Source organism: Bos indicus x Bos taurus, chromosome 11 (genome assembly GCF_003369695.1).
Source record: "Bos indicus x Bos taurus breed Angus x Brahman F1 hybrid chromosome 11, Bos_hybrid_MaternalHap_v2.0, whole genome shotgun sequence".
Lineage (NCBI taxonomy): Eukaryota > Metazoa > Chordata > Mammalia > Artiodactyla > Bovidae > Bos > Bos indicus x Bos taurus.
The window spans coordinates 47,780,411-47,805,786 of NC_040086.1; the positions used below are offsets into that span (position 1 = coordinate 47,780,411).

Below are 25,376 nucleotides of genomic sequence, written 5' to 3' on the forward strand. Positions count from 1 at the left end.
GACTGCAGCCTACCAGGCTCCTCCATCCATGGTATTTTCCAGGCAAGAGTACTAGAGTGGGGTGCCATTGCCTTCTCTGAGGTATCTCATTTAGGCCTCATCAAAACCATGAGGTGGGGATTCCCAGGTGGTGTTAGTGGTAAAGAACCTGCCTGCCAATGCAGGAGACATGAGAGATGCAGATTCCATCCCCAGACTGGGAAGATCCCCTGGAGGAGCGAGGGCATGGCAACCTACTCCAGGATTCTGGCCTGGAAAATCCCATGGACAGGGGAGCCTGGCAGGTTATAGTCCATAGGGTCACAAAGAGTAGGACACGACTGAAGCAACTTAGCACGAATGCAAAACCATGAGGTAGAAACTATTATTCTACTTTACAGATGCGTCAACTAAGGCATAGATAGGAAGTTTCTTTCTTTTTTTTTTTAAAGGCATAGACTTTATTTATTTATGGCTGTGCTGGGTCTTCACTGCTGTGCAGGCTTTTCTTTAATGGTAGTAGTGAGTGGACCCTAGAGTGTGGGCTCAGTAGCAGTGGCTCATGGGCTTAGTTGCCTCACGCCATGTGGAGTTTTTCTGGACCAGGGATCGGAGGCAGATTCTTAACCATTGGACCACGAGGGAAGTTGGATGGAAGTTTCTATCACTTGCCCAAGATCACACAACCGGAATTTGGTGGAATCAGGATTTGAACTCAGATCTAATCCCATATGCCAAATTCTTAAATGCCCTGCTCTATTGATTATTTTATAGTCTGTCTTTAATTTTAAAAGTAGGCAAATACAGGAATACTTGAGATATTGTAGATCTGGTTCCAGATCACTGCAATAAAGTGAATATCACAATAAAGTGAATCACAAGAATTTTCTGATTTCCCAGTGCATATAAAAGTAATGTTTATACTATACCATAGTCAATTAAATGTATACTATATGTCTAAAAAAAGACACATACCTTAATTTTTAAAACTTTGTGGCTAAAAAATGTTAACCATCATCTGAACCTTCAGCAAGTCACAGCAGTAACATCCAAGATTACTGACCACAGATCACATAACATAATAATGAAAAAGTTTAAAATATTGCTAGAATTACCAAAATGTGACAGAGACACAAGGTGAGCAAATGCTCTTGGAAAAATGGTACCTGTAAATTTGCTAGATGCAGGGTTGCCACAAACCTTCAATTTGTTAAAAAAAAAAAAAAAAAAAAGCATTGTATCTGTGAAGCACAATAAAGCAAAATACGATAAAATAGGGTCTTCCAGTAGAGCATTTAAAAATGCTTTAAAGCTTTGTAAGCATCTCAAAACCAAGATGCACACTTTTTACCTACGCAGATACCAAGATACAAAACAAAGGTCATCATTGGCTCTGAAATTTGATACATGGCAAGAAGAATGTTCTAGAACAAGGGTAGAATAGGGCTTTTGTCTGTAGTTAGGGTGAGGTTCCTGCTTCTACCATGAATACCACCAGAGGCCAAGAAATGTATGTCAAGGAGATATTCCAGTAATAGCAAACTTGTTTGTCTCACATCTCAGGACAGGTAAGAAGTTGCATTGACTACTGGTATTGATGACTTAATTCCATTCTGTGAACGAAATTTCACCTGTTACCTGGCTGAGATGCACAGTTAAGTGCGTCTTGTGGCAGAGACCACAAGTTACTCTTGTTAACAACCATTCACCCCTTCTTCCTTCCTAACAGAACCTTCCTTTTATTATAGGCAGCAATGTGCCTGGCTCAAAGACTACATTACCCAGACTTTCCTGCAGCCAAGTGTGGCTAGTAAGTCCCTGGGTAGAGCTTCCAGGAAAGACTTCAAAAGGGCTAACCTAGGTGGAAGCTTGTTCTTTCCCCACTTGCTTCCTCCTTGCTGCCTGGAACACAGACACGATCAGAGGTGAAACAGGCCACACGGCAAGACTGTGGGTCCCTTGATGGCATGAAGCCACCACACAAACCTGATGGCCTACTGCATGTGTGCTGCTGATGCTCACCAACACAGACACAGGCCCTCAGCCCAAATTTCCAGAACCACCTCTCAAAGCTTTCATGACAATGTAATAATTTTCTGTGAAGTTCCTCTACAGGGCTGATGCGCTCACTGATCTAAATTAACTAAAAGCAACACAGTCTTGTGCTACGACAGGAAACCTGAAATACATTTTTTTAAAATTGGGCTTTGTTTAGTCACTAAGTCATGTCTGACTCTTTGACTCCATGGACTGCAACACGCCAGGCTTCCCTGACCTTCACGATCTCCCAGAGTGATCCCCCCTCCCTCTTGAGCCTTCCACCTCCACCCCCATCACAGAGCACTGAGTTGAGCTTCCTGTGTTATATAGCAGCTTCCCACTAGCTATCTATTTTACACATGGTGATATACATACGTCATTTCTAATCTGTTCAGAAGGGAAAGCTCCCAAATCAGTCTTGAATGCTAACAAATAACACACTTCTTTTTAAGGCACGTCTTTGCTTCCAACAGGAAATGACATCAAAGTCCTTCATTTGAAAAGCAGCACTTGCTTGGTGGCTGAATGCGGTCTCCAAATGGAGTGAAAAGGTGAATCCCTACAGGAGGCTGGCAGAACATCACTAAGCTCACGGAAGCCAATGAAGTAAGGAGAGTGTGGAGAAGTTAGAAACTCACCCAAAAAGTGAAGACAATAGGAAGAAATGGGAATGATTTTTAGAACAATCAGAGCAAGGAGTTCCAACACTTGAGAGACAAGAACACTTTAATGTTTCACTATATTGAAAGAGACTTCTGAGCATTGTATGTGACAAAAACATCATCTTGCTGTATTTTCATTTAATTTCTCTCAGATTACCCTCATTGAGAGGAGAGACCAAGATTGTCTTATTCACCATGCTGCCCACCAGGACCTACTGTGCTCAACAAAAACTCACACTCACCTTCATTACCTACCAAACAGGCTCTCCCAGGGTCTAACCTCATCCTCTCCCCAACCACCTTTCAGCCCACTGTGGCCAGAGTGGACCTTAAAAACACATAAATAGCTAATGGGAACCTGATATACAGCACGGGGAGCTCAGCTCGGTGCTCTCTGACAACCTAGAGGGGTGGGATGGGGGTGGGGGTGAGAGGGAGGCTCAAGAGGCAGCTCAACCTACAGCTGATTCACACTGTTGTACAGCAGCAATGAACACAACATTGTAAAGCAATTATACTTCCATTAAAGTAAGTTAAAAAGCACAAATCAGGAAATTTCCAGGCGGTCCAGTGGTTAGGACTTCAAGCTCCCACTGCTGAGGTCACCAATTCAATCCCTGGTTGGGGAACTTAAGATTGTGCACTTGCTCCCACCTGCCACCCCGCCTCGCATCGTTGCATCTCACCTTTCTCTTCCCTCCCATCATCCTGCAGTAGTTAGGTCACTGGTGGGCATTAACCACACTACGGGACCTTGGTTCTCTTCTACTTTTCTGCACCTACTGGCAGTCCATAAGCTCCTGGAGGCCCAGGACTCTGCTTCTTCCTAATGCCTGGCACTTAAGGAAAAAAAAAAATTCTATGTTGAATGACTGAAGCTGTCATACTATGTTACTTTCTGCATTTCACAGGCACACATCTGCCTAAGTTACTAATGGATTCGGTTGCACAAGCCGATACTTAGCCTGAAGCACTTTGCGCTTTTCTGAGCTGGAGGAAAACATAGCTAAGGAAACAAGAAATTCCCTGACACACAAGCGCCCTTTCTTAAGACAGTGCTTCTAATGTTTACCTATTTTGGAAGACCGGAGAAGGCAATGGCACCCCACTCCAGTACTCTTGCCTGGAAAATCCCATGGACAGAAGAGCCTGGTAGGCTGCAGTCCATGGGGTCGCTAGGAGTCAGACACGACTGAGCCACTTCACTTTCACTTTTCACTTTCATGCATTGGAGAAGGAAATGGCAACCCACTCCAGTGTTCTTGCCTGGAGAATCCCAGGGACGGGGGAGCCTGGTGGGCTGCCGTCTATGGGGTTGCACAGAGTCGGACACGACTGAAGCGACTTAGCAGCAGCAGTATGGAAGACTCACAGAAGCAGCACATCCCACTGCAAGGAAAAGGTTTTTGGAAAAAGAGAAAAAATATTATCATACATATTAACAGTGATTTCAATGAAGCTTTGTGAATGGATCATTCCATTATCATCCCTTAGTGCAAGGCTTCCTATTTTGGCTGTGCCTCATAACTTGTGGCCTTTGGCAGTGAAAATGCAGACCGCCAAGGAATTCCCAACGCAAGGCTTTTTGAAATAGTGGATTCTGACCCGTTAGAGTCATGAAATCAATTGTCTTGATAAGCATAAACCAAATAATAAGCACTAGGTAGTTTTTTGCAAAACTTTTGAGAATTATAAATTTTACATGTATACAGGGTTATACTAATTTCTTACTGGTTGTCAGAAAAAAGTAGGAAAGAGTGTCCTCTGGGAAGTGACATTTGCTTACTGGGATACTGTTCATCTTCAAGCTTCTCTGGGGGTAGCGGGGGAGGTGAGGGGCATCAAGCTGTTCATTAGAGGGTGCATTTTTCAGTCTTTATTTTGCCATGACAAAAACCCAGTATTTTACATCTTTGGTGCTCATGCTTCCCTGTTTTGGTGGAAAGGAGTGGAAAATGCATTTTGCCACGCTGCAAATTTCCAATAGTTATGTACAGATGTGAGAGTTGAACCATAAAGAAGGCTGAGTGCCAAAGAATTGATGCTTTGGAACTGTGGTGCTGGAGAAAACTTTTGAAGAGTCTGTTGGACAGCAATGAGATTAAACCAGTCAATCCTAAAGGAAATCAACCCTGAATATACATTGGAAGGATTGATGCTGAAGCTGAAGCTCCATTACTTTGGCCACCTGATGTGAAGAGTCAACTCACTGGAAAAGACCCTGATGTTGGGAAAGATTGAAGGCAGGAGGAGAAGGGGGTGGCAGAAGATAAAATGTTTAGATAGCATCACTGACTCAACGGACATGAGTTTAAGTAAGCTCCAGGAGATAGTGAAGGACAGGGAAGCCTGTTGTGCTGCAGTGTATGGGGTTGCAAAGAGTCAACACAACTTAGTGACTGAACAACAAATACAACAAATAGTCTCTCAGTTACCTGGATGCCTAAAGAAATACACTGATTTTTAAGATAACTGTACTAAGAGTTCTAAGCACACTAAATTTAACTTTTCTCGATGACTCATAACTTAGTCATCAAGGCTAAATTTTGTTCAGTACACGTGACCCTTATCTGCCACGTTTAAGAGGGAGGATATTTAATAACGTCTTTCCTAGTGGCTCAGATGGTAAAGAATCTGCCTGCAACACAGGAGACCCAGGTTTGATCCCTGGGTCGGGAAGATGCCCTGAAGAAGGGAACGGGTACCCATGCCAGTATTCTTGCCTGAAAAACCCCATGGACGAAGGAGCCTGGAGGGCCCCAATCTATGGAGTCGGAAGACTGAGCGACTAACAATCAATCAGTACTTTATAACGGGCTTCCCAGGTGACACTAGTGGTAAAGACCCCGCCTGTCAATGCAGGAGATGTAAGAGACGCAGTTTTGATCCCTGAGTTTGGAAGATCCCCTGGTTGAGGGTATAGCAACCCACACAAGTAATCTTGCCTGGAGAATCCCATGGACAGAGAAGCCTGGCGGGTTACAGTCCCTGGGGTCAAAAAGAGCTGGGCATGACTGAAGCAACTTAGCATGCATGCACATACAACAGATTAGTGACCAGAGACATAGTAATACGTCTTTGGTTATTGTTGTTCTGTTGCTAAGTCATGTCCAACTGTTGGTGACCCCATGAACTGCAGCACACCAGGCTTCTGTGTCCATCATTATCTCCCCAAGTTTGCTTTTGTTATCCAAACGTTATTCACTGGAGACATTTCAATATTCACTTACATAGCAAATTGCCGGCCAGTTTGTTAGTTTCTGCAAAAACTCCCAGGTCAATGAGACAAAATAAGGGAGCATCCAGGGAACTCATCGTGAAGAAAGTTTTCTCAGGAGCACACAGATGCGGATTCAGTAGGTCTGGGCTGAGGTCTGAAATTCTGCATTTCTAAAAGCTCTCAGGTGATGCTGCTGCTCTTATTTACTTGCTAAATTGTGTCCGACTCTTTGCCACCCCATGGACTGTAGCCCGCCAGGCTCCGTCCATGGGATTTTGCAAGCAAGAAAACTGGGAGTGGTTGCCATTTCCTCCTGCAGGGGAACTTCCGGATTCAGGGATTGAACTCATGTCTCCTGCACTGGCTCCTTCTTTACCGCTGAGCCAGCAGGGAAAGCTGCACTTTGAATCTAGAGAAACCCCAAATGCTGCAGGGGTAGGTGGCAATGCCAGGCTTCATCTATACCTCCTGGACCTCCTAGCTCCAGATGCTACTGGGTGTGGGATTCATCAGAAAATATCTGATGAGAATGAGTCTTTCTCTCTCAGAAAATACAGAAGCAGCACAAAAGATTCTGGGTCTCTACCACCTCAGGGTGTCATGGAGGAAGACAGACAATGCGTCCTCTGTTCCTCCTTGGCAAAGCTGGGTGTAGACACCCTCCCCCACCAGCAGCTATTTCTGGGTGCATCTTCCCACTGTCTGCTTGGTCAGGGGGTCCCAGGCACCCACAGCATGAGCATGAGGGGCAGGAACCTATAATTATCAACCCAATCCCCCTTCTCTAGAAGTTGGGGACGGTGCCCAGCCAACACGTCCTCTCACACTGCTGGTAGCAACAGGAAAAGGATGAGATGGTGACAAAGATATTTTCTTAAACTGTTTACATGCAGACCCTCAGCAGAGGCAGACAGCAATGCTCTCTCACCTCCATGCTCCCTCCCTCCCTCCTGCCTCTGGCACCTGTCACATTTATACAGACTGGTTCCACAAAACACTTTTCAAATGTGCATTTCTTTAATTTTGAAAAATATACACAGGAGAAGCCATGTGTTTTACATAGGAATACACACATTAACAAAGCATTTCTTATAGTTTCCCAAAACTCTATTATATGTCTGAAATTTATAAATTAAATATATCAGAACCTTTTAAGTTAAAATGAGATCCCTGAAACTACCAGATACGCTCGACTTTTTCTCAAAATCAAATGAACAGAGAATGTGAATATGGTTCGTGTTAAATAAGGTTTATTGTTAGCTTTATTGCCTATAGTCTATAAGATGCAACTTTATTGTGCCTTTGCAAACAGAATACATTTCTTAAAAAAAAAATGATCAAAATTTTCCATACATATAGCTCTATATGATAGATTACAGTGCAACACTATTGTTACATAATTATAGAAATACTATAGAACCCAAGAGCACAGGGTAAGCAAAAGAAATGCAATCCTGAGCCATCTGAAAAAGATGATCTGATGAATCTTTTTAAGTGTAGGTTTAGAAAACATGGAGGAGGGGAAAAAAATACATGCACACTGCAGTCAGGAGCAAAATACATTAAATACCTGTTCAGCGAGACACAGGTGGGGGCAAATGGTGAACTTCAGACACATGCACACTCACTCATTCTCCCGTTTCTTCTCCTGCTACCCTCCCATCCCCGACACATTCACTCCCACCCCTTCCCAAAAGAAAAACATCAGGCACTAAGTCCTAGTGAACCCCACATCTGCCTTGCTGGAGAACATTAAGTGACTGCTAAAATAAGAGTGTAGGTCATCACCCATAACATCAAACAAAGCATGTGCTATAAGCCAATTCCAGCTGTTTCTGCCTCTTTGGAAGTAAACGAAGCATATGCTCACTACAGTTTAAAACTGTAGAGGGAAATGTCTTGAAAACGACACAGTTTTCTCTCCGTATGTCTTGAAGTAAAATCAACAGCAGAAAAACCTGCCCTAAAACTAATTGCCTCATCTGCAATTAAAATACATTTGTCATTCTATTTTTGGTATCTATTCCATTCTCCTTCAATAAGCACAGTTTGTGAAGTTTGTACCTGTTTATGGTAAACACCACTGTGCCGCAAAACGCCTGCCCTCACTGGACGGCCTTACAAAGCACCAATTCTTCTGCGTGTTCTTTGCTAATAACATTCCCTCAAGACCACAGCATTCTAGTGTTCCCAAAGATGATGCAAGTAGAGATAAGTAATGAAAGATATTTGGTTTGTGTCTTCACCTTACACAGCCTAGCGATGAAGTTAACCAAACATGCCTCCATGCCTTCCCTGAAATTAACCTGAGTCAGCTGACTAAGCAGACTGGCCAGCCTGTCAATCCACTTAATCAGAGATTGAGCTGGAAAACCGGAGGGTTAATGTCTACCAGCAGCTTGCCTTGTGCAGATAAACCAAGAGTTCTTGGTTTTTGCAAAATCTACTGTCCCAGAGGGTGAAATCACCGAGGTGGAAAATAACTCACAGCATACAATATACTGAACTTAAACTGCATAACCCGTGGGACTACTTGGAGAGAAAAAAAAGGATCTTCATTCCCCACATAATGAGATGTGGGTTTTAGTGTGTCCGTATACATCAGCTGCTACAGAAAAATCAGTAAGATTTGCTTCATCACTTTCTTAGGTTCAATCAAATGCTCATACACTCACAAGATACTCATACACCCTATGAATATGAGGTGGCTCTTCTCTTCAAAATTTTAAAAATCAAGAGGCACCAATACCCGTTCATTTATGTATTAGAAGTATCATAAAATCACCACTAAAATGACAGAAATGGCATCAGTGATGACTGCACAAAGGAGAAAAAAGATCAAAAGACAACTTTTGCCACCGCACTTGAGTGTGTACTTGAAAGCACAGTGGCTCTAAATCAGAATGTAAGGATCTGATAAGGTTTTATTGGTTTAGCATAGTTCCATGGCCTCTGTCGGAGCCTGGGAAATGGAAATAGTTTCCAAGAGATTTAAGAAATCACTCAGATTCTGTTTTAAATGCACACTGTTATCATTAATCTGACTGTAAAAACCTTGGCTCTATCACAACCTTTTTCAAGAGAAAGCAGAGTGCAATGACTGCACTGACAGTCTCAGTGACGACCTGGTCCTGACACCATTGGGGAAGGTGTTTCTAGAGTTGAAAGGGCAGCATGCTGCATTTCCGTATCTTTGGTTAAGCTCTGGTCTCTTCAAATCCACCTCTTTCCTTCACATTTAGTCACCAGTGAATTTTAAGTCCGTATGTTTAATTATAGAAGGACACAAGACATCATTTGCATGTTAAATTATCAGATCAACAGTTTCAAATTTTTGGCCCTAACCCTGCCCAGTGGGAACCACAAGGACCCTGCATGGGCAAATGCAAAATCAGATGCTTCCATTAAAGCATATTCTAAAGTTTCACGAGCTGCACAGCAAACTGTCAATGGGGCTGCCAACACTGCGAGAGGGACAAAGCAGAGCTTTTTCTGGCTTCTCTTCTTGAAAGGGGCCTAAGCCAGCTGCTGTGGGGTCTGGCTGTCAAAAACACAAACCACTGGCCTCCAGAGCAATGTCAGTAATGTAGGAACCTTACACAAAGCCTCAATATTGTGTGGGTGTTCGAGGTGGAAAGTTGAGAATAAGTTGTAACTAAAACTAAATCTGGCCTAGTGAGCAAAAGGTAAAAAAAAAAATAAAAATAAAAAAGACACTCTGGGTTTAACTGAAAGAAAAAAGATAAATCACTTTTATATCCTCGGCCCACGTGTTGCCTGGAGTTCTCTACCTTCTCCTGGAGTCCGAGGAGCTACTCTCCGCTCTCTTCCTTCACTGCTTTACCAGACAGAGGGTTCCAACAGGAGAGCTGTGGAGTTGAGCCGGAAGTTGGCCAAAGCAGGAAGTCGGGCAAAGCGAGCACTGAGCAGGCCAATCAAGTCCTGGCTCAGCCCCGCAGCATACAGTAACAACCCTCACCGTCAGCCTGACCACACACAGCAACCAAGCAGTCCCCTTCATTTACAAACAGATCCCAGCTCTCCCTGGTAAACATTTCGGGATGAACCATCCAGGCTGGTATATATGACAGCAAATGCTGCCAGTTTCCAATAACTGAGCACCAAATCCGGTATCACCCTCCTCCCCGCCCGCGCAAACGAAGTCAGTCTGCAGTTTAAAATGTGAAGCGTCACGTTTCTCTTTGCTTCCGTGTCGTCTCCTTTCTTCATTTTCTCGTGGAAGTTTTCCTATATTGATAGTCAGTTCTGAGTTAGATGATATAGAGTTGCAAAGTATTTGGTGATTTCCATATGACATTCTCAAAATGAAGTAACTTCATGGGTTTAAGTCAGAATTGCGTCCACAGACGTCTTTTCCTTGTAGTTCATCATACAGAGAAAGACTCTCACGCATGGCTATTTCCGGACAGTGCATTAAATGAAGATACCTCACAAGAGAAACGATCATTATCTGTATCCATCAGAATAATATACAGATTCACAGTCAATGAGATGATACGTTTTGCAGAAGAGAGGCATTGAACAGGATGCTATTCAAATACAAAAAAAACAGCAATAAACATTCTGTGCTACAGAAAATTTGCTAACTTCTAACTTTAAGGACTGAAAGTGATGAGTCTGATAACTGCATCTGAGGACTGGAACATGCTTCTTCCCTTCCAGATACACAATGTTTGATGCTGGTGCACATGTATATATATGTACACACACATGCACAACACTGTGTCTGCAATGATATACAAATGCAATATACACAGCCAAGTCCTGAAGGCAGATTTCAGAGAAGAGGGCTACCAAGACCAAGAGAGCAAATGTCAACTTAACACTTCTAACATTAAAATTCTGTTTTATTGAACACACTCTTAAAACAAGCATCTCTTGGCAATAAAAGCAAAGAAACAATAGTACTGCTTCCACTGTGTTCTAGTGGAAGACTGGTCACGCCGACCTGCTAATAAATTCATTATGGAATTTTGCAACAGGCAGCCTGCTGGGGCCACCAGCAGAGCTCAGGTGCAGGTCTGCTGACTTCTCAGTGAGAGCTGGAGCAGAGGAAAATATCAGAAAGCAAATTCGCAATTTATCACAGCTTTCTTCCTTAAGCAAAACAAAAACAAAACCCTGCAGATGAGTTTCATAACCACAATTCATTTTATCAAACTTTTTTTCTGAAGGATTTTCATTGAATTATGTTACATAACAGGAAATAAAACTTCTTCACAAACATTCTCAAGGCTTACAGTTATCAGGAGAATGACAAAAGTAAAAGCAGGAGAACTATTAAACACATGGCAGGAAGGTAAATTTCTGTTTCTGCTCTTAAAAAGTAAAAAAATCACCATATAATTAAGTACAAAAACCTGCATTGAATGACAACTGCTGGTGTATTTACTTGATCAGAAATGAAGACCAAGAATATAATAAAGCCCTATGATAATATCCAACTGGAGCACTCCCCACTGTGTGTACACACTAAGATGTTGGCAAAGTTTCTGGAGCGTTAGCTTATAGAAACATGGGAGTCCTTGGTTAGCTGCATTAAATGGAACGTTCTCTTCTGAAATGCACCCTCGATTCAGTTTCACTTACAAATTGCAAACTAACGTTATTTCTTCAGAAAAATATTTGTTTGGCATCTCCTGGACTTTGTTCCATTGGACAATATGGACATTTTAATCTAAAGACAAGAAAGAAAACATTGAATCAAGAAACAGGATCAGCACTGAGCATTCAATTTTTATCTAGTTACAGAGTATCTTGTAACAATCACACTCACAGATATGCTTGTTTGTGCACATAACTGTGCTCTCCCTGAATAGAACAGCTATGCTTTGAAGAGTTAAAAATAAACACCATCCAAACCAGACCCTAAATTGCAAGGCTCTTCTTCAGTGGCAATCAGTGAAAAGTATTTTGAAAACAAAGACAACTGCTGTGAAAATTGCTTTTGGGGTTTCAGAAGCAAATTCAATTTTTTTTTTTCCTCCAAGGTTTAGCTTGCACCTATCTCAGAATGACTTTCAGATGTACTGGTGTCACAATCCACATACATGCAGCAAAACTGATGCCAGCTGCTAGGCCTACACGGCACACAGCCAACCCAGAGTGGCCTACATGCACGTGGTGGCACACGACATGCTGTGGTGGCATCAGAAACCAGCATGGTCTGAACCAAGTTGCCATCCACCTGCACTCGGCTGCTAAGAAGGACACAAACAGCTTCAGGGCCTTTTCTTCAAAGAAAAGGCTTCGCTGTAAAGGGTCTGAAATGAACTCCAATGAGAAATTCTTTAGCTGCCTATGCTAGAAATAGAGTTTCGAAACTGTTTTTTTAAATCTAATTAATAAATTCTTGAACAAATTTCTCAGTCTTTAGATTGAGAAAAGATCACATACCACGCACTAAATAAGTAAATCTATATATTTCTAAACTCTAGCTATGTTTACTTATCCTTATTATTTATTGTCCCAACAAGTTCCACATATATATATTACTAACATTTAAAAAGTCAAGACACTTACTTGCTACCATTAAACATTTTATTCAGGGCATCTCTTGATATAATATGACCACAGACCAATTTCATGGGTGGATTGTTATCTGTTGTTTGCTGACGAAGAATAGGACAGGCAAATATTGAGTGATACCAGCACTTTTTACCAAGGTCCACTTCAATCTGTTTTTAAAAAGGTAAAGGACTCAAGTTATATTTCAGGAAACCATCCACATGCCAGTATGCACTCTGCAGCAAAGAACATTCATCAAACCTGCTCATACGAAGGTAACTTTTTACAGCACCCTTCTAAACTAACTCAAAGATGGACAGTCTTAGGGACTCAAAGTATTACCTCATCATTCTAAATCAACCTTCAAAATTATTTATAACACGATATAGCAAACCAAATTCTAATGCCTGAAAGCAAAGGTCAAGGGCAAGGCAATACTCTGGAAGTCAAACACTCTTAACACTCTGAAACGTTTCCTTGGAAAGCCCCTTCCAGACCTGGATCACCCTGGAGAGCCAGGGCAGAAAGTACACACTTCTCAGATTTACAAGTGCTGGCAGTCAACTTTCTGCTGAGTCCAGTAAACTCTCTGCTGAGTCCCTCTTCAAGACTGCCCTCACCTGAAGGACTCATCAAGATGTACGAAAGAGACACCAAGGGACTTCCCTGGCAGTCCAGTGTTTAGAGCTCGTGCCTCCACTGCCAGGGCAGGGGTTTGATCCTTGGTCAGTGAACTAAGATCCCACACGCTGCATGGCATGGCCAAATAAATAAACTCACCAGAAATGCTGATGGTTTTCACAACACACTGATACAATTCAGTGTGCTAATTCATTAAAGGCAGACTAAATATTGCTTATTGCTGTGTGGGCTTTAGATCTGGGTTTCCCGTGTTCTGTATGCAACTTCCAGAGAAACCACCTGAAACAAGGGCTTCAAACTAAATTTCAGCCGGAGAGTTCACACCCCATCCATCTGCGCCCACAGCACTCTACCGGCTCGCTCTCTCTGCAGTGAGCAGAACAAAAGCTATGAGATCGCCGTAGCATAGTGGTTAGCATGGGACAGAGGCTTCATAAACAGCAGTTCCTTCTGTTTTCTCTTCTTCTAAATCTCAAATGGCTATCAACAGAAAAGTCTATCTTGCCCAGATTCTTCCAAGAAAGTTGGCAGAGTGTAACAATGATCCCGAGATAAAATAACCAGATCATTCTCCCCAACCCCCAACTGCTTTATTTTGACACACAGGCGCCGGGTGAATTCAGATTTCGGTGCGCTCTGTTCTAGGGTGCAAGCGCCAGACACTGACAATACAACTGGGAAAGTGCCAGGTTTTCAGAGGCACCTGCCTCAGCAAAGCGAGGGGAGGCTCGAGTTCTTCTCACTCGTTTCAACGAGCAGCTGCCACGCGGGGCACTGCTTGTGTCCTGACCACACTCAGGACTGGGCGTGCACCTGTGCCTTTCATCAGAACTGGTCTCTGAGAAGTGGGGCAACCAACTGACAGTTATCAGCTGGAATTACAAGGGAACTGCAGATAAACCTGTACACAGAGGTGGTAGGAGAAAAGCGAAAAGCTAAATACATATTTTTGGCCTTTGGGATCCGTGACCAGGTCAGGCAGGAATGAGAATTCCTGTCAAAGATCCAGTGCCTACTGTCAGAGGCCTGGTGGAAAAACACAAACACACACACACACACACACACACACACATACACACACACACACACGATGACCTATGTTATGCTTCCATGTCATAACTCCTATGGCAACAAAACCTAACTACCTACTGTGTGTTCCATATTATTCTAAGCATTCCTCTGTTATCTCTATCTAGCCTTTAACAGCCCCATAAAGAGAAGGATGGTCCCATTTTAGAGATGGACAAACTACCACTCTGAGGAGAGAGAGAGCTGGCAAGTGACTAGAGTAGATGCTGACCTTCCAGACACCCTGAAAGGTAGTACAGGGTGGAGCACAGGAGTGAGGCACTCTGTGCTCCAGGAAAACTGGTGCAACACGTCTTCAGATAGTCAAGTATTTTCAGAAACTGATATTCTGAGCCCAATCCTTGCATCTCCTCATATCTATCTAAGGTGCTGTCTCCTAGGCTGTGGTCCTCATTCTGTCTCCAATTAAACTTAACTCACAACTCTCATACATTTTTTTGAAGTCGACAGCACTTAGAACACCGCTCATGCCTCAGTATATCCACCCTTCCCCCTTCTGACCTATTCCTTCACTAGCTGTCGCTGCTGCTATAAATCAAAATGGTAAGAAAACTCCAATGCCTCCAAAATGTACCTATGGCTCAGATAGTAAAGAATCTGCCTGCAATACAGGAGACTAGGATTCGAACTCTGGGTGGGGAAGATCCCCCAGAGAAGGGAATGGCAACCCTCTCCAGTATTCTTGCCTGGAGAATTCCATAGACAGAGGAGCTTGGCAGGCTACAGTCCACGGAGTCACAAAGAGTCAGACACGACTGAGTGGCTAACACTACTACCTACCCTGCTTTTACTGTTTAATCATGTCTCCGTACAGATAAAAGAATCCCTGTCAAATGGCTACAATAAAATTTCCTGATTAAAAGGCAAAATAAGCATTTAAAATCCATCGCATCCACGTTCTTCTCTTGATGGGAGAGGTAATAACCAATAGGAAATGGCACTCACAGGTAATTCATCTTTCTGGTTCCAAACGCCAGTACACTGCCTCTGTTCGATCACAGCTTTGATGTTAATTAAAGCTGGCAGCGCCACACAACCTGCTGAGAAACTGGAGGGCAGAAAAGGAAATGTTAAAGCCAGACCAGGTGGCAGAAAGCTTGGTCCCAGGCAACACCAATTCCTCCAGCCTGCATGCTGTGTGCAGAGGGTCCCATTGGATTCTAGGTATGATAAAGCCATCTGTTTTGCTGAAGTAGTGTGTGCGCACATACATGTGTGCACATGTCCACACATGCACATTCTTTTTTTTCTTTCAAGCGTAGGAGAAGGAGAGTGGATTTCTTTGCCAGGCAAAGGGGAAACAGCAGGCTAGTGCCTCAGGAACTGTGGCCCCCCACACAGAATTCTTAGCATTAATGACACTCTGAAACGTTTCCTTGCACAGCCCCTTCCAGACCTGGATCACCCTGGAGAGCCAGGGCAGAAAGTACACACTTCTCAGATTTACAAGTGCTGGCGGTCAACTTTCTGCTGAGTCCAGTCAACTCTCTGCTGAGTCCCTCTTCAAGACTGCCCTCACCTGAAGGAAGCGACCTGACCAGGGTCACATTCTAAAACAGCTCCGCCTGATCACACAGAAGTTGTCCCAACTGGGATGACCCTACCGGCCACTGCAGCTCAGAGTGCCGCAGGGGTGGGCTGAGGCCTCTGGTGACAGAGTTCAGAGTTCAGCCTGATCCTGCTGCTCTCGCTCCCTGCAGGCGGTGATCCCAGTAAACCTCCTGCACGTCTGTCTCCCCCCACTTCAAGTCTGTCCCAGGGAACCCGACCCTGCAGCCCCACAGCATGTTAAAGTGAACTGCACTGTCTCCTACGTAGGACTCTGACCCCTGTGAACACAGGCTGCCCCGATTCATCTCTGTGTCCCACACAATGCCTGGACAGAGCAGGGATTCAAAACACTAGAGGAATCAAACGAATCGAAGAGCTGCAAGAGTCAGTTCTTGAAACAGGTTCTTAAACCTTTTGATCTCAGGAATGCTTTACAGGCTGAAACATTAAGGATCTCAAAGGGTGTTTGGTTTTGTGGGTTCCATCATTATTTATTGTATTACAAAGTAAAATTGGGAAATGTTTAAAATTTAAATGTTGAAAATAATAAATATATTACATGTGATAGATAACACTCTCACAAAAAATAACTATATTTTCCAAGCCAAAAATAACCTTGTGAGAAGAGCAGCACTGTTCTCTGTTTTTGCATATCTTTCTAACCTCCAGTTTAACAGAAGACAACTGGATTCTTATACCCTCCTCTGCATTGTCTGTTGCAATGTATTCTTTCCGTTGAAGTGGAAAAAAAATCCAGCCTCACACAGATATGTAGCACTTTAATTGCCTTTTCATATAATTGTGGATCTTCTTCTTTAATGTCTCACTGAAACACCACAAAGTAGCAGTCTGTTAAAAAGGTGAGCTGCAAAGTGGAATCTGAATCCTTGCTGTTACGTCGAGTATTTTTTGTACTCTGCTCTACTAAAACCCAGTGGTCTTGAACTCTGAATGAATCCTTGACTCATGCGTGATTTTGTAAGATCATACTGCTCTTCTAAGAGCTAGCACGTTTTATTATACATCGAAAAATTAAAATTATTATCACCACCAATTTCATCGGAAATGTCTTTAAGCACTGGGAAGCTGTCAAGCTCACAATGCTGGGTTCAAGTTTCCCCAAATTTCTATTTTAGCTTAAAAATTCCATCACTGTGGCAAAAGACACCACCAGTTGCTTTCCCTGACATGAGAGGCCTACTTCATTCATCTGAATAGATGTCTGCCAAAAGGCTGAGTGTGAGTAACTGTAGTGTTTCAGTGGATTTTCAAGTAAAAACTGTGTTCCAGGAAAAAGCAACTAGTCCTTGAGCTCATAATTCAAACATGGAGTTTACTGAACCCACCATGTGAACAAAGTGGGAAAGGCTCTCAGAGACCCCCAAAGGATCACAGACTCAAAGGATCACACTCTGCTAACTGCTCCTCTAAAACTGTCGCCAAGTGTGATGATCTCCTGAAATACCAACTATACTCTTCTTGAGAAAGACAAACGTTCTCTCAGCTTTAAACATCAAGAACCAGACCACAAATTAAGCAGAACTGATCAATGTGATGAACGTTTCAAAAAGAGACAGGACACGTATATACAATAGAATAGTACTCAGCTATTAAAAAGCACAAAATTGTGCTATCTGCAGAGACACAGATGGACCTAAAGACTGTCACACAGAGTGAATTAAGCAAGTCAGAAAAACAAATATTGTATATATAATGGATGATATATATAATGTATATTATTTATATATATTATATATAATTTATAACATATATATGTAATTATATATAATATATACTATGTATATAACGTACACATGTGGAATCTAGAAAAATGGTAGAGATGAGCTTATCTGCAAAGTATTTCCAAATAAGAGTCACAGGTGTAGAGACCAAACTTATGGATAAGGGGGATAAGGGGGGAAGGGGGGGATGGGATGGACTGGGATCAACATATACATGCTACTACGTAAAAATAGTTAACAAACGAGAACCAACTATAGCGCACAGCGAACCCTCAAAAATAAACAAAAACTAGACCGGACAGTGTGCATACCTGACACTGAGTGGGGACTCCACGGAGAGCCCCAGGAGGGCACAGGCATCCCGGGTGAAGATGTCACAGATGTCAGCCCACTGGTTTGCGTCAAGCAGGTGAACATACGGTGAGTTCTCAATCCCTTGTCTCAGGTACACGAGGCTCCCCATCAAGACCTGAATGTCTAAACAGAAGCAGCAGCAATTTGGAGGTGTGGATGCTCACACTTGAAACAAGAGTTTGCAAATTATACACTGAAAAAGGCAAGAATTTCCCCAGTGGACACAGCATAAAAATAACTTATTAACAATGTCTTTTAAAATTCTGGTCCTTAAGCTTGCTGTCTTTTAAAGAAGCAGCGCAGAGGAAAACAAGAAAAGGAAAGCACTAAATATTGAATGTATAATTATTTTATTCTTACAGCACAGTGTGATTACCATTATCTGGAGGAGTAACCACTGTGTCGTAAGTGGGGCCATTACCATCTTTGGCTGTGAAACCAGCCAGCCCCACACTGATCCCTGGGGCTCAGTGCTGCCACCCTGGTGCGCCTTCAGACGTCTGGCTGTGTGACAACAGCAGCACAGGAGGTGGCGGGGCGAGCGGTGGAGCAAGAACACACCTTATTTCCTCTTAGTTTAACAGCATCCTCCAAAATGTAAGGTTTCTTTCTGGCTTTTCAATTAAGAGACTTTCTGTTTTTAAGCCTTGCCGCATGGCTTGTAGAATCTTAGTTTCCCAACTAGGATTGAACCTGGGGCCCTTGGCAGTGAGAGCACAGAGTCCTAACCACTGGACTTTCGGGGAATTCCCTCAATCAAGAGGCTTTAGTATTTTACTTCTGTTCTAGAGCCAGTCAAGAGCTTTTTAATTAAGTGATTATCATCTACAATTGTTTCAGTTTCTTAGCAAATACATGTTACATCTACTTAAGACAAACAAATTCCAGTGGCAGCTTTAGCCCTGTTTCAACCATTAAAACCCTCAGACTCTAGACTCACCTTTTTGATGATTTAGAGCAAATGGCTGAAAATTTTTAGCATACTGCAATGCCTCTCGCTGATTTGTAGTTCCACCCATTAACAAGCTAATAAAATAGAGTCTGTGTAGCTTAAATTCCAAGGAGCTGTTTTGGGCTATGAGCATTTCTCGGTTTGATACTGCCCATCTGAAGAAAAAGCAAAAAATGATTCAACAGTAATAAAAAGCACAGGCATGTATGTTAAAAGTGGTTTGAAACCTAACAGAAGTGTGTTTAGTCTGCCATCTTGTGGAAGTTGGTGGTAACATCAACCCTTAGGACCAGAGGCTTTGTAAAGAAAATAAACTATACCAAAAGATGCTCTGCAGCCAGTGAAAGAAAGAAAAACATTAAATTAGATGACAATTACTATTTAATAAGGTTTTACATCAAGACAAGATCGATTCTGACATATTTGGAACTGTACAAGGCCACACGTTGAAGCCGACGTCACTCATGAGATTCACTACCGGCTGCCTAGATCCACTACTCGTCCTGTTAAAACTGTTATGTTTATAAATGTATCAGAAGATTCTGAAGGAGAATCATCTATGTTTAAATTTTCAATGAAAAGGAAACCCAAAAAAGAGGGGATATGTGTATACATATAGTTGGTTCACTTTGCTGAACAGCAGAAACTAACACGACATTGCACTGCTGCAAGATTCTGTGCTACTTGCTTTTAGATTAAAAATAGTAAACACAGGTATTTACCCTCAAGATGCTTTTGATCTAATCAGGCAGATAAAGCTATAAAAATACCATGTAGTGTGTTCAGTGCCAGAAAGGTCTGTACCAACACTGCTAATAAGAGAAGGAACAATACAGCAGTTCTGAATGATCCAAAGTTCAGTGACATCAGCCTCTGTAGTACAGAAAGTTGGAATTACTATCTTGAGCCGGGACTACCAGTTAAAGGTGAGCGCTAAAGCAGAAAAGTCTATCAGCCAGCTGTTAAAATCAAATTTGCAAGCAAGTGGTAAGAAACACTGCTTTATTTCTCTAAACATATTGACATGTAGAAGATGTCAAGTATCACATTCTTCTCTAATCTGATCTTCAGTTAGACATTCCCCATTTAACCCAATTCACCAAGGACCCTCAGAATCTAAACTGAGCTACTCTACTATTGAGTTGGCCAATATGTTTGTTCGGGTGTTTCCATTAAGATGCTACGGAAATCTCAAATGAACTTATGGGTCAACCCAATACGAGAGTAAAATGTTTCAAGTTACTTGTAATGAATCAGTTGACTGGCATTAGACTTCACAGACAGCACTTTCACTGGATCCTGTATGTGTGCTTGTTGCTCAGTCACGTCCGACTCTCTTCGACCTACTGGACTATAGCCCTCCAGACTCCTCTGTCCATGGGATTTCCCAGGTAAGAATACTGGAGTGAGTAGCCATCCCTTTCTCCAGAGCATCTTCCCCACCCAGGGATGGAACCCAGGTCTCCTGCATTGCAGGAAGATTCTTTACGTCTGAGCCACCAGAGAAGCCCTCACTGGATCCTATCCTTCCCCAAAGGACTGCAAATCCATATATCAATACTCTAATCAATCTGCTGATGCAGCCTCATCTTAGAGTCTAATCATGAAGCTCCTCTGACCTCAAAATCAAAGTAATTTTTAAAAATAGTAATCACTTGGATCTTGGAAATATTTACTTAAATTTAAGTAAGCCTTGGATCCTTAACTGGCACTAAGGTTAATGCAGTCCAATTGTAACACCAAGGCAGATTCTTAACCACTAGACCACCAGGGAAGTCCCCAGAATGGCAAGGTTTTATGGGTTTTTGTTTGTTTGTTTTTACAGTCTTCAATCCAAAGTAGAAGTAAATGCTCCATCATTTAAACCACAAGCAGCTTTCTGTTCCTAGTGCAACTTACATTAAAAGGTGTTGAAGCAACTTCAACTTGGTTTTTACATTCATAGGACTTTAATATTTATTTATTTGGCTGTACCGGATCTTAGTTGTGGCATGCAGGATCTTTAGTTGCTGGATGTGGGATCAAGTGCCCTGACCAGGGACTGAACCCAGGTCCCTTGCACTGGAAGCATGGAATATTAGCCACTGCACCACCAGGGAAGTCCCCATAGGACTTTTCAATATGCCTCATACCACAGCTTCCTGTAAGTCTAGCTCTCATCCCAGCTTTCCCTTGCTGTCATCATTTTCAAATCATCCTCAATGCATTCAATTTCACCTCTAGTAATTCATCTTTGTTGTCCAAGCCTGTCTTTCAATGATCCCTTTCTGTAATATGTCACGTGGGCTTATTACCAGGAGTTGAGGAGGCAATAGAGCCACACACTTGCTGTCTGAGGGTGAACTGAGTAACAGATATGCTGTGACCAAGCACCAAGAGACTAAAGAGCAGTGACGTGACTGGCCGTGACCATGCTGCACATCTGTTATTTATGTTGTGATCCACGACTGAAAAGCTGGCAGAGAAGTTTGTATTTTATGTACCTACTCGCAATATACCATGGTGACTGAAATCTGAACTGTGTTGCTAAGGAACTCGTGTTATCTCACTAAACTGTGAAATTTGGGCATACTGGGAATTGTGCAGTGAGAATTGCCCATAGGTTCGGTAGAGAAAAGAAATAGGAGAGAAAAAAAATAAGGATTTCGGAGGCAAGAGGTTACTTTATAAAGACAAAGATGGCCCGGAGTGGTACAAAGAACAGAGAAGTTTGAGGAACTGGGTCTACCACCACTGAGGTCTCTGCCCCATCCATTCTTCTTTCTGGGAGGAGCGGAGGCTGAAAAACCCAGAGGGCAGGTTATGCATCATAGGGAAGGAGAAAACACAGTGGCGGGCCAATAGGGTGAGCTGGAGGCATTTGTGATGTGGTGTGAAGAATCAAAGGAGGAAATTAAGAGGGCTGCTGAGAACAGAATGGAGGTAGAGAGAAGTGCACGCCAAGAAAAACATGCAAACATATTCAGACAACCTGATGCAGCAACCTGCATCACCATCAGCAGTGCCGAGTTTAGGTGGAGCAGAGCTGGTTTGGCAAGAACGCTTGTTCCTTCCATGAAATGAGAAGCCATGGTCCCTTCTCCCAGTGTAGGGAGCAGGTGTATTTCTACAAAAGCACAATGGAACAAACTGAGTAGCTGAGAACAGAATAGAGAATAGAGCCTGAAAAATTCAAGGCCCAGGCACAATTACCACATTTTCTGTAAGTTTCCTAATAATCTCTTCGTCCACTGAACTCTAGATGTTTTTTATTCGAACCTCTCACAATCCACTTGGGAGGATGGTCTCTTAAGGCAGGGGTTCTGCCTTGCTCAGCTCGGCACCCCCTACTTTGAAGGGGCACAAGACAGAGCAGGTCAGTAGAGCCAAATGTCGTTGTTAGTTGTTAAGTCGTGTCCGGCTCTTTGCGACCCATGGACTATAGCCTGCCAGGCTCCTCTGTCCATGGGATTTCCCAGGCAAGACTACTGGAGTGGGTTGCCATTTCCTTCTCCAAACATGCATGGATTTAAATGCTGGCTCCGTGGTGTGAATCGTGGTGATCTGTTACTTAATGCACTCACATCCGTTTCCTTACTATAAAATGGGGGCAACTCATAGTGTTATGAGCATTAAATGACGGGGCAAGTTAAAGCAGTGAGCCCAGAGACTGGCACAAATCGACAATCATCAGCTACTTAATATGTGTTTACTGAATAGATAAGCATAATATTCTCTAAAATCATTAATTAAAAAGTGACAATCTAAAAGTTACTTGGGCACTTCTATATAATACTCAGTGTTACTTTGATTTTTCTAAAAACAACTCTCTGGGAATCAGCATGTATCGGCTAACTCCCTTCAAAAATTTTTGAAGTTTTCTCCACTAGAAGTTCACACTGAATATGTGGGTGTTTGATTCACTGAGCAGGAGTAAGGGGTAGAAGGGAGTCACCACCTTAATTAACCTGAAAATCATCAAATCCAAAAACAATGAGGCACATGAAACTACAAGAGCACAAAACTACAATCGGCACCAAAAACTACTTGTCCACACAGCTCCGGAGACACACGACGAAAGACAAAAAAACAGTTAATAAAGGAATGGGTGCTGTATTCTGGTTCATGGCACTTCTGGCAGAAGATTTCTGATCTTTCATTTTTTAAAACACTAACACCCACTACACTATAACCAGTTCCCTGGTGGCTCAGATGGTAAAGAATCTGCCTGCAACGCAGGAGACTGGGGTTTGATCCCCGGGTCAGGAAGACCCCCGGGAAAAGGGAATGGCTACCCACTCCGGTATTCTTTCCAGGAGAATTCTATGGACAGAGGAGCGCAAAGAGTCGGACACGACTGAGCGACTAACGTTAACACACAAATACACACACACACGCACACTATGAGCAGCAAGGTAAATGTCAACATTCAGGTAAATTATTAGCTTTACTGTAGTTTCTAAAAAAAAAAAAAAATCTGCTTCCAAATCTCCCAGTGTTCACCACAAGAGCACCGCCCGCTGTGAAACCATTCCGGGTTTAGAGAAACACTGCAAACCAAACAAAATGACACCCAGTAAGGTCACCTATGTCACAGTTCTGGTTCACTGTAGCGCTAATAAGGAGACCTTCTGGGCCTCGTTCATAAAAAGACCCCAAAACAACACCACTTAATTAGGTGATGAAGTCAGAGGCAACCCACGTCCACACAATTATCATACAGAAACGGGAAGTGTTTGTTATCTTCACTGTCAGGCCTCCAAAGGGACTTGGCCCATTGTTCGTTCCATGTTTAGCATTTCCTTATTATTCCAAAAATAATTAAAACAAGATTCCACCTTCAAGCTAGCTGTTCTTTTCCAGGACTAACTGACAGCACTGGTCTGCTTCCCTCTCTCCTCCCACCATCCTGCCGGCCTGGGTTGGTTTCTGTTTCTGGTTGGTGTTGTTCAGCTGCTAAGTTGTCTCTGACTCTTTCCAACTCCATGGGCTGCAGCATGCCAGGCTTCCTTGTCCCTCTCCATCTCCCCAAGTTTGCTCACACTCATGTCCACTGAGCCAGTGATGCCATCCAACCATCTCATCCTCCTGCCCTCAATCTTTCCCAGCATCAGAGTCTTTTCCAATGAAAAATGCCTCTTGCCAGTTCCTACGGCACATTCCACTACGATCTTTCACAGCATTTTTTTTTTTCCTTTTGAGCTTTTTATTTTGTACTGGGGTAGAGCTGATTAACAATGCTGTGATAATTTCAGATGAACAGTGAAAGGAATCAGCCATACATACACATGTATCCATTCTCCCCCAAATCTCCTCCCATCCAGGCTGCCACATGACATTGAGCAGAGTTCCATGTGCTGTACAATAGGTCGTTGTTGGTTATCCATTTTAAATATAGCAGTGCGTACACGTCCATCCCAAACTCGCTAACTATCCCTCCCCTTCAGCAACCGTAAGTTCATTCTCTAAGTCTCACAGCATTTTTTAAAAGGTTCAAAAATATCTTCTTTTTCTATCTATGTTGGGGCTATCTTCCTGGGGGTAAAAGCAGAAGGTCAGGGAAATGAGTGGCAGGCATTACTCCACAGGGGTAGACTTGGCTGAATGTTACTGGTGACCAAAATCAAGGGCTTAAAAAATTCAGAGATTGGAAAAAACCAAAGTTCAGCCCAAAACAGTGAGGAACCCTATCATTTTGCTTTAGGATAGCTAAACATTTCATTTCTGAGGTTACCGGCAAATGGTAACTCCTCAGATATGAGTTGAATCCATCGCTGGAACTACTAACATTTCACTCATCTCAGAGCTGGTGTGAATCTCTGTCCTTCTTATATGCTATTTAAGAAACCACACAAAGGGCAGTGATTCACATTTGAACCTCTTTAAACCACCACATTCACACTTAACTTTTACATGAGGGTCTTAGTCACGCAGAGTGTGGTGGGCATGCCTAACAGATGTCATGTGTGGCCAGCATGTTGGACAGTACAGTTCTACAGACGGGTGATTTTTTTAATAAAGTACATATTTAAGTATGTACTTTATTTATTTAAGTATTTATTTATGACATTGCCTTATTTAATGCTAATTTCCCACCACAAAACCAAGTGTTTGATAAGCCTAAATTAATAACACATCAGCATTGTATAAGAACAAATTCCAGAGTCTCCCTTAGCTCCCCTCCTGGCCTAGTTCAGCTCCTTATCCTTTTTAAACACTTCCTCTCAGGGATATTTTATTTCAATTTTCCCTTCTTTTGAAAAGAAAATTCTCAGTTTCTCTGTAGTCATGGTTTGCCCACTTGTTTCCAGTAATCCTCAAGTCCTTGGTGACGATGCATCCAGATAAGAGATGGCCATGTCTCTTCTTCCTCCTGAGAAGCACTGACTGTCCTTGCAACTTCATGCAAACTTTGGCCAGACAACAGAAAATGATGTCCTCACACCAGATTTTTTTTTTTTTCCCCTTTTGGCCTTTACATTCCATTGACCTTTCTTCTGTCCTGTCTTCTTTCCACTGGGCACCTCTTTCCATTTTCAATTATCTTCTTTTTAACAGAGTTGCTCTTTTTCCACTGGATTCAATGCATGGACACAGTGAGTTAAAACTGTATCCCATTCCTCAACTTACCTCTTTGG

At 42.7% G+C, this 25,376-nt stretch overlaps 1 protein-coding gene across 3 annotated transcripts in view; it reads right to left on the reverse strand.

Annotated features, from left to right (window-relative positions):
• Positions 1 to 6,899: 6,899 nt before the first annotated feature.
• RMND5A (required for meiotic nuclear division 5 homolog A) overlaps positions 6,900 to 25,376 on the reverse strand; it is a 60,497-nt gene continuing 42,020 nt past the window's right edge. For 2 of the 3 annotated variants that reach the window (XM_027555495.1, XM_027555497.1), the window contains 5 exons: positions 18,748 to 18,914; positions 17,765 to 17,930; positions 15,106 to 15,208; positions 12,445 to 12,599; positions 6,900 to 11,599 (listed from right to left, as the gene is read on the reverse strand). In XM_027555495.1, coding sequence (XP_027411296.1) covers positions 11,536 to 11,599; positions 12,445 to 12,599; positions 15,106 to 15,208; positions 17,765 to 17,930; positions 18,748 to 18,914 — 655 coding nt within the window. In that variant the 3' untranslated portion in view covers positions 6,900 to 11,535. The remainder of the gene's footprint in view (positions 11,600 to 12,444; positions 12,600 to 15,105; positions 15,209 to 17,764; positions 17,931 to 18,747; positions 18,915 to 25,376) is intronic. The other variant, XM_027555496.1, reaches the window with a different exon arrangement.